The 10,643-nt window shown below is 30.7% G+C and overlaps 1 protein-coding gene across 1 annotated transcript; it reads left to right on the top strand.

Moving 5' to 3' along the window:
* Window positions 1–1,032: 1,032 nt before the first annotated feature.
* Window positions 1,033–1,869, top strand: LOC107058390 (uncharacterized). Its single transcript, XM_015304048.1, has one exon. The coding sequence runs from the start codon at window positions 1,033–1,035 to the stop codon at window positions 1,867–1,869; it is 837 nt and encodes a 278-aa protein (XP_015159534.1).
* The last annotated feature ends 8,774 nt before the right edge of the window (window positions 1,870–10,643 follow it).

Here is a 10,643-nt window from a genome sequence, read left to right as displayed (position 1 = left end):
AAGTAATCTAATAGATTAAATTCTTCTTTAAAAAAATCCCTTAGCTTTCAGTTTCAAATAATTTTCAAAGGTTTCCTTTTTCAGAACAAAAACAATTTTACCACGTTGGATATTTAATTAGTAAAGCTTAGTCAAATACAACGTGAACTATATTAAGAAAGTTATTGCTTATCAAATCAGAAAAATAATCATCAAGGAAAATAAGGGGGAAATATTTTAATTATGAAAACGACACAATAAAGAAAATAGAGAACAAGATAAATAAAAAGTAGGTAAAGAGTTATTTAGCATTTAGGTCGATCACCAAACCTAATTGGATCAAATTCCACATTGGCATCTTCAATTATTAGGTTATCAATTTGATTTTTAGTTTAATGATTTTTATTATATAAAAAATATTATTTTATTCTTTATTATATAACAGTGATTTTAATATTTTGTCAATCCTATTTTTTAAGTTTTAGTATTACTTTCTGTTTTAGGCAACACAAACTAGCATCACTTCCGCTCTATTGTAACACCTTTTCCCTTCTCGACATAAACTCGTATTATCTTTTCTCTTCTTAATTTTATGACAAAGATAGACATTTTTCCAATTTATTTCACGAGTCTTTAGAAGGAATTCAAGCAATTATGTCTTAAATAAAAGTTATCAATGTAGAAATTTGTGTTGGACTTCTATTCTTGCTACTATTTATATTTTTTTTTATGAATATCGTATATATCTGATCATATGAGCATTTTCTTTGGGTTAAATCGAAAATCCAATCGTTAAGGACTAAAAATCTTGCAAGAGGGCTTAGACAAGGAGACCCCATCTCTCCATACTTATTTGTTATATCTATGGAATACCTAAGTAGATGCCTTGCTGAAGCCAGAGAAGTTGAAGGGTTCAAGTTTCAGATTGAATATAACTCATTTATGTTTTGCAGATGACCTTTTACTTTTTAGTAGAGGGGATCAAAAATCTGTAAAGATCATATATAACAGTGCTTCCAAAAGTTTTCTCAAGCATCTGGACTGCAGGCAAACATGAATAAAAGCTCCATATATTTTGGTGGTGTCCCTGAGCATGTAAAACTGAATATACTCCAGCAGAGTGGCATTGGATGTGGTGAATTTCCTTTCAAGTATCTTGGTGTTCCTCTATCCACCAAGAAACAGACTATTATGCAGTGGTCACCACTAGTGAATAAAATTACTGCTAGAATCTCCTCCTGGACTGCTAAGAAACTTTCATATGCAGGAAGAATGCAATCTGTTCAATCTGTACTATTTGGTATTCAAGCCTACTGGTCTCAGCTCTTCATAATCCCTGCAAAAGTTCTTAAGCTTATTGAATCATATTGTAGAAGTTTCACTTGGTCAGGATCTAATACTATTAACAAGAGAGCATTGATAGCATGGGAAAAAGGTTGTCTGCCTAAATCAGTTGGAGGCATGAACCTCATTAACATCAGACTGTGGAACCAAGCTGCTATTGCCAAAATCTATTGGGATCTTGCTTACAAATCTGACAAGCTGTGGATTAAATGGATCCACTCATTTTACATAAAGACTCAATATTTCTTCACTGCACCTATTCCAAAGCAGGCTTCATGGATGGTCAAGAAGATACTTAATGTTAGACTGATTTTAGAGCAAACACAAAAGCAAAATGATCAGGTAACCATTGGCAGCCTTTACCTGAGTCTACTTGGAAACAGACCTAGACTACCCTGGAAATGTCTGATATTTGCCAACTCTGCAAGACCAAAGACCTTGTTACAATGTGGCTCCAGTTACAAAACAAGCTACCAACTAGTGATCGATTGGCTTCATGGGGATGAATATAAATCAACAATGCAAGTTGTGTCAAAATGGGCTTGAAACTAGAGATCACTTGTCTACTGTGAGTTTACAAGAGCTATTTGGAGGAAGTTGATGGCATGGATCAAATGGCCAGTCTATACTTTAGATGCTTGGAACACACACTTGAAATAGATCATAGAGAAAGCCAGAGGCAACACTCTGACTGCCCAACTTTTCAAACTAATGTATGCAGAATGTAGTCATGCTAAAGAGGTAGCTTATATGTGTTGTATGAGGGCTCATAAGGCCAATAGTTCTAGGTTGCAACAACTTAGCTTTATATGAAGTTGTATCTTCTTTGAGTTTTATTTTTTTTATTAACAAACTGTGATGTAGTTTGATATGTTCTGTAAATGTCAGTTGGTGGTTAGTGAATATACAATTAATTACCAAAAATAAAAATCGATTAACCAAAAATTGATAATAAAATATAGCCAGACTAGGACGCTAGGTTGTATAATGGTATTAATTTTCTCTAACTCTGATCAATTTAGAAACCTTTTTTTCATTGAGAATTCCTCTCCTTTTTTTGTTGTGAATTTTCTAACGACAAATACAGAATTTGTGGGTCCTTATCTATTCCATATCACGAGCCCCTAAAGAACCAGAGCAACTCAATGATCAAAAACCATAATTCATGAAAATAACTCAATGATCAAGAATTGCAAGTATTCCTTTATTTTAGTAGACTTTTGACCACTAATGTCCAATCGAGAAAGTTCACGGATATAATTAAGAACTCTAATTACCTTGTTAGGATTAAAGTTGTCCTCTTTGGTGGCATTAACATATAGGATTAAAGATTTTCTCTTTTATCGAGTGTCTATAAAAAAATAGTCTTTTTAGCTATCTATTCAGGACAGAGATAAAGTTGCGCATATAATTATCCTTTTCAAACTTTACTAATGGAATTACGCAAGCTATATTATTGTTGTTATTGTGACATGGGAAAAGATTTAAATAAATCATTGAACTCTGTGAAAAGGCTCATTTATGTCATCCGTTATAAAATTGGCTCATCTATGCCACTTTCGTTTGAGATAAGATTCATTCATGATATAGATGAGCCAAACTTTTAATGAATGACATAAACAAGTCTTTTCACAACGTTCGATGGCATATTTGAGAGTTTTTCCTTTTAAAAAATGATTTAATTAATGCTATGGTCGTATCATAATTGACCACGTGTAGAAAATGGTTTTGCAAAATTGAAATTATTTTCAGTTAACAAATAATGACATGGATGAACATTTTCTCATACATAAATGATATAGATGAACCAAATTTTTAACAGATGGCATAGATAAACCTTTTTTCAAAGATCGATCACCTATTTGAGCATTTTAATTCCTTTGTGACATTGACTCATTATTCTCCTAAAATCTTGTCACTCAAGGGAATGCGAGAATGAAAGGTGTCAATATCTTTGTTTTCTTCCCTCATCAATCAACATGAGAAAACCTGCACTTTTTGAGCAAATTAGAAAAGATTAAACCTCAATAATGTAGAGCAAATGGAGCCCATTAAGGTGTTTATTGGTTGTTGAAAAATAAAAAAATAAAAAAGAGCCTGGCATTACCCCCCCCCCCCCCCCCCCCCGCCCTAAAATTTTGGACGTTAGTATTTAATTTCCACAATATAATTATTATCAAAGTAAGTTAAAAGGTTTTTATATTCAACGGATAAGAGTGATTTTCCTACCAGGTTGCAATAAGTGAGTTAAATCATAATCTAAAATGAAAATTGAAGAGACCAAAATGAGAAAAATGGGACAAGAATAAGGAACTATCGACACATATATAATTGAGACTTTTACATTTTATGTCACTTGACTCAAATTTATAATTAAAAAAAGTTTATTTTTTCATTTTTAAAAATATTTTATTTGACTTGTTTTTGTATATAATTTGAAATTTAAGAGAAAAGAAATAATTCCTTAATTTATGATTATGATTTTTCATTTTTTTAATACTTAAAAACTGATTGAGAATGATATTCATGTTTATCACCACACGTTTAAATATTATTTTTAGTGTAATTTTGTAGTCAAAATTCATAGGAGACGAAAATCCATTTTGTATAATTTTATACAATAGTGTAAAAAGTGAGTATAAACACATTTTCTACATTTTATATAAGTTGTTTAACGCGTTCTAACTAGTGACGTAAATAGTGATGGAAGTGATTAGAAGAGAGAAAGAGAAAAAGAGCAAGGAGGAAACAAAATAATTAAAACTCAATTAATGGGAAGTCAATTTGCCTTAGAAGTTTGAACTACGCGCAACAATCAAATTTATCTTGAGATAATATCTCAGATGGTCACTCAACTTTGAATAGTTCACTTAGAAAGTCACTCAATTTTACATTGCTTACTTAGAAAGTCACTCAATTTTATTTTTTAACTCAAAAGTCATTCAACTATTGATGTTTCACTTAGAAAGTCACCCAACTATTTGTATTTCACTTAGAAAGTCACTTAATTAATTTAAATTATTTTAAATTATTTTTTCATTAAATTTTATAAAAATACAAAAAAAAATTATTTAAAAAAATAAATAAGATGCTTATTTTAATTATTGTTTTTACTACCTTTTCATTAAAAAAAATAGTAGAAGATCTAAATGACTTTTGAGTTATAAAACAAAGTTGAGTGACTTTCTAAGTAAACAACTCAAAGTTGAGTGATCATTTGAGATATTAACTTTCAAATTTGTCTCTAAACTATGTGGTATATTCAAATATTATTTTTAATTGTGCAATATGTGGCATTATTGGATACTAAGTTTTCACCATATAGAAATAAGACACATTTTTTTTCATTTCAACATAGTTCAGAAATAATTTTGATCCCACCTAATAACGACAAAAGCATATTTAAACTAATAACAAAACGTAAATTTCAAATAATATGTTTTAAAAAATAAACATAATGAAATTAGAAACTTCAAATATTTTAAAGCAAATGGAGCCCGCAACATATTTTAGGGTGTGCAAATAAAACAAAAAGAGTGATAATTTCAAATGTGAAAAGATTTGTATAATTCCTAATTTTGGAGTTAACCAATTTGTTGAATTTTATCCTTTGTAAATAAAATAGTGAATTTAGCAACTAGAACATTGTATATTTAACTATATTCCAAGCTTTTATAGCAAGAAAATACATACATACAATACAATAAATGAATGAAAAGTTGGTACAATTTCCTTGAATTAGAAAAATATTGAAGATTTATATTTCTTGTTGTAGTATTAGATTGACCCACATAACAATTAGGTACATAATAAGTTAATAACAATGCATATCCAATAGGATAATATTAATAAGATTTTATTATCTCTTATTCAGCCACCTTACTTTATTTTTTACTCAGTATAAAAAAAATTATAAAGTACAGAGACCTCAATAATTTGGTCGCTAATTACATCTTATCCCAAAGTTTTTCAAAATTACAATAATTTCAGATTTTCAGAACTCGCGAATACATTTCTTCTTCGTCCTATACATAGCAAATGATACATGAGTTATGTATCAGATACATAACTATAAACCAGATTCATATTGATTTAAGTTTGAAATAATTGGGATTATGTATCAACAATACATTATACACAAATAAAGTTGTAATGTAACTAATACAGGTGGAGTGATATATTCTGATGTTAAGAGAGAGAAGGCTATATGTGATTTTTGTAATTAATTCAAATTGTAGGGATTTTTAGAGTTTATGTTATCTTAAGTCATGTAATTATTTAATGATATATTTTTATAATTAGTAATAATTTAACTTAAAAAATTTATTGTATCCTTAATAAGATGATTTATAGTCACACAAACATCTATAACTTAGAAGTCTTAGATCACAAATTTCAAAAATATTATTTTCTTTCTTAAATTTCATGTCCAATAAAAAATCATAAATCCGGACAAATGGAATGATTATTTAATTTATTTAGTCTTTTTGTCATATTTTTTCATGAAAAAAGAACCATTTCCTTTTTTAAGTGAGATTCTGGAAGAAATCAATTGTAATTAGGATTCCTGGAAATAAATAATTTTAAATAATCAAGAAAAGTGGCTGGTCAATTCCCCCTAATTATAATTTTAATAATAGTAGTTACAACTTGCAATATATGACTTCTTTATGTTTTCCTGAAATTGCGCAGAAGGGCATTAAATAGAAATAGTAGAAGAAGATTATCTGAGTCTATGACAACGTGTAACACATTTATCTCACGTGATTTTTATACATTTTAAAGATTAATAAATTATACATATACCCACTTTTTTGATACTATATTTCTTTTGTTATCTATTTTGTTAAGTAAAGTGAAACTGATTTTTGAAAAAAAAAAATTAGATGACTTTGATGGGTAATTATCCAAAATTCTTTTGTTTGATTTTATGATAGCACATTGAGATCGTCTGCACAGACACATGGAGATCATTTGTATCGGTATATGGACCTCGCGAGTCCTTCTTGGGTCATGAGCTCTCGATGTATTTTCGAGAAGTATTGTGTATATACAATTGAGAGAGTACTTGATATTTGAGGCATATCATTGCATGGTGTCGAATTGATTCTCAATACATCCTTCATTCTTATTTGATTTGTGTTTCATTGATGTTTTGACATTATGTAATATTTGATTGTCCCTATTTGGTGAAACTTGATTGATATGTATAATGTAGACTTGTAAAAATTAACGAATGATTTCTTATATACTTCTATCACTACGTTTCTTCATTGACTCTCAATGAGACATACTGACTACACGTGGTTTTGTACTCATACTACACTTGTTGCACTCTTTTATAGTGTAGATTGAATTTCAAATATGAGCGCATCTCATGGAGCTTTCTTGGTTTGAGCTTGAGTTATCTTAGAGTTGTGGTTAGCTACTTGGCTATTCTGTGGCCCATACCTTCTCTATGTCTTTATTTATTCTATTGCTTTAGTATTCCGAAAGGATATTTCTTATGTCTAGACTAGTTACTTTAGTCTCAGACTTGCATCATATTTTAGAAGCTCTTGTACTTACGACACCAAATCTTGGGTGGTGTTTTAGCTTTCCGCATTTCATACTTGTGAAAGACTTAGTGTTTGGATACTCTGTTTGTCGTTTATCTTTCTACTATTATTGTTTAATTAAATTGGTACAATGATTGAGTTAGCTTACCTATCGATTTGAAACATAAGTGTCATCACGACTTAGCTTGTGAATTTGGATCGTGACAATATATTAACTTCGTGTATTATTAGTATTTTTTTTTGGTATATTTTTTCAATCTAATTATAACTAATGCAAAATGTACACCCTATTTGATATTACGATATGCATAACTAATACATGAAAAATCATGGTATTATTAATGCAAGTGTTTTTTATGTATGCATTAACATGGTTAAAAATACGATTCTCCTTCAAAATCTTTTCCTTATCCTTTATCGTATTAGTGAAGGGTATTTATGTAAATAAATAGTTATTTCCAGAAATTATGCATCGAATGTTATTTTTAATACACCAAATCAAAACTGTATAAGAAATAATTTCTAGCATAACTAATGCAAGTCACTAATACACTATATACAACACTATTCTTATACACCGTCATAAACGACAATATTGAAGAAAAATAATTCATGGAACAAATTGAATGTGAACGAGGAACATAGTAGATTTTCAAATCAAAAAGTGCTACAATATGTTTGTTACTTTGTGTCTTTTCTGTTCTAATCAATTTGAATTTTGACCTAATTGTCTTTCTCAATTATCACTTAACTTGGGGTTCGATCCTTTTCGAATCTTGCTAATATAATGTTTTATAAATTGAATTGCCTTTTGATTAATGCTCCCTTTTAATCATCACCATAATATTATGTTATAGAAAAATTATTGCAGCCATTCTTCTTCTTATTAATAAGTGGTTCCTAATTTAAAGCACTTTTGATTGGCGTACAACCTACGAGCTTCATCTACTTTTGTTGAATTATTCTAGAACTACCTTTATCTTGTAATATGCTAAATCGACTATTAATATTGTGTTAGCTAGGGTGTGATCGGTGCGAAGAAAATATTTTTATGGAAAATACTTTTTAAGAGGTAAGTGAACTTTTTAAACTTATTTTCTTACGTTTTGTAGGTAAAAAAAAATATTATCATAAAAATATTTATATACCATTTAAAGAAATATTATAAGAGGTCGGGGCTGGGTGCAAAGGTAGAGGTGTAAAATAGTGGGGAAGAGGGCTATGGGGTGTTTTATTTTTATTTAGGAAAAGAAAAAAAATTATACCACTAGACACGGTCTAGCGATCTTTTATTAATAATAAAATAAAATCCTCAACATGAATAAGTGCAAGCAAGGGGGGCTAGGCTGATGAGGTAACAAACCTCTACTAAAAGCATGGAGAAAGTAAGAACTAGAGAAAACAAAATATTCTATGATCACCATAGAGTTATTACATACTATATTTCAAATGAGGATATTTAAATAATGTAAAAATATAAACGTCAAGAAAAAGGTTGAGTTTTTAACCTCAAGCTTTTTTTTATATATGTATGAATTAAAAAAAAATAGTTTGCCCGTCTAGAGAAATTATCTGAACTACTTTCCTCTTATCTTCTTCTTCTTCAAATATTTTCAATAACACTTGATAGTTCATCAATTCTTCTTGGATTTATTGGAACTTGTCGAAGTTGTTGAAACTATCATAAGATTCTACTTTGTAAGTCACAAAGGTAGGTGTCTTGGAACAAATTCCTGATCAATTACCTTGCCAACCCAACTATGTTGCCTTTTATGCTAATTCCTGATGCTAAGGCTCTAGACTTATTCTTCTTTCCGATCACACTTTTATGCACAAATATTGAAGCTTCTAGGCTTAATTTGTTATTCAAAGAAGGAGTTGATACTTGTTCTTCTTCATCGGCCAAATCAGCCACAGAGGAACACTTATCTCCCCCTGTTTTTCCTTAAAGACAATCAAATTATTTGTCGAATTAACATAAGAGAGTGATGACATACCTTTCTCCATACAATGTTTTAGTTGAGTTTTTTTTTAGTAACGGACAATGGTTTAAACACATTTTGAGTTGGTAAAATTAAATTAGGATCAACACACTCTTTTTCAGACTTGAAGAATTACTTCGACTTGTCGAGGAACTAATATGACTACCAACTGACTTTTTGAGTGCAATTTCGAGATACATTCTCTTTACTATTGGAATTTTTCAGCTTGCAATTCAACAGGTTTTGAAGTTGCGACAATTTTCATATCAAGCCTCGCACCAATAGGGCTTTCGTTTCCAACACCATTGTTATTTAATTGCTACCCGGAATCAACTTGTGATACTATGACCAAAGCTTTTGTAATTGTTTCCCTATTGTGCACTTTAACTACAACACTATCAACTATATCAGCAATAACCACCCAAGACATCAATTTGATGCTGCAATATCTCTTCGGTGGGAACAAGAATTTGATTCTCTGATGTCGCTACGATGGAGACATTTAGTTCTGAAGTTGTAATTCCAAAAATTGTAGTCTTGCACTATTTAGATCATGTGTTGCTTTATTCACCGCAATAGGCTTTCCTCGCAAAGAAATATGTAGGTAACTCTAGCAATGAAATGCATACCCGGGCTTTCTTCTTTAGGATTGAATGAAATATTTTGAACAAATACTCTTCACCATCAAACTTAAAATATTCGTAAGAATTTGATAAAACTTGTACAAAGTCCTCATATAAATCAAACTTAATCCAAAGGTGACGAAAATCAAGTTATTCAATATTACAGTTTTCTTTAACATCAAATTGCTTTGGTAAAAGCTTTTGCAACTCGGATAACACTGATTTTCCATAAGTAAATTTAATAATCTCGGCTTGAATATGTAAACCTTCTTTCCTAGCAAATTGCTCCCTTTCTTTCATTGTAAATCTCACAATAGGTTCCCTATGAATAAACTCAATAGGTTTTAATACATATTTTAGATCGTATGTTGTGGTTTAAAGATTGTTGCTATTCAAGTCATCTTAGATAGAGGGAAAGAAATGAGTGGGGGCTAGGGCCTGTTGGGTTTAGCAAGGTGTGAATGGGAAATAAAAAAGAGAAAATGGAAAGTGGAAGAACCAATGAAAATGGGGGAACCAATTTTGGAGGGAAAATGAAAAGTCATTGCAAAAGTGCAAATGAATAGTCATTTTACCATAATCGATAGAAGAGAGGAAATTGTTGTCCTTATATTAGGAAACACTTCCTTTAGTTCTTAAAGGGTTAAGAAGAAGGTGCCCCCTCGCGCCGTCGTCGTCGCTCACTCGACCTCGACTTCGGCTTCGGCTTCGGCAAATGATTTGATTGATAATATTTTTGGACAAAATTTATTCGGCTTCGGCTTCGGCTTCGGATTCGGATTCGGCAAATGATGTGATTGATTGATCGGATTCGGATTCGGATTCGGATTCGGATTCGGATTCGGATTCGGATTCGGATTCGGATTCGGATTCGGATTCGGATTCGGATTCGGATTCGGATTCGGATTCGGATTCGGATTCGGATTCGGATTCGGATTCGGATTTGGATTTGGATTTGGCAAATGATTGATTGATAATATTTTTGGACAAAATTTATTTAATCAATCTTGTTAAATCATTTCCTTTCTCTTATAAATTAATTCAGAATGTTGGTTAACTAACAGAATTAATTTGGCGCAACTGAATTTATTTGAAATTCACGTGCAACGGTAATCCTTCCGAAAAGTCGTTACTTTTCCAAACGGCTTTCCTTCCGA

This window comes from Solanum tuberosum, unplaced genomic scaffold (assembly GCF_000226075.1).
Source record: "Solanum tuberosum cultivar DM 1-3 516 R44 unplaced genomic scaffold, SolTub_3.0 scf00510, whole genome shotgun sequence".
In the NCBI taxonomy this organism is placed as follows: domain Eukaryota; kingdom Viridiplantae; phylum Streptophyta; class Magnoliopsida; order Solanales; family Solanaceae; genus Solanum; species Solanum tuberosum.
Note: the sequence above shows the minus strand (reverse complement) of the source record. Positions and strands in the feature narration are given on the sequence as shown.

Bases quoted from the DNA above. Each gene is read 5' to 3' on its own strand.
- LOC107058390 (XM_015304048.1), top strand. From the start codon at position 1,033: ATGAATAAAAGCTCCATATATTTTGGTGGTGTCCCTGAGCATGTAAAA.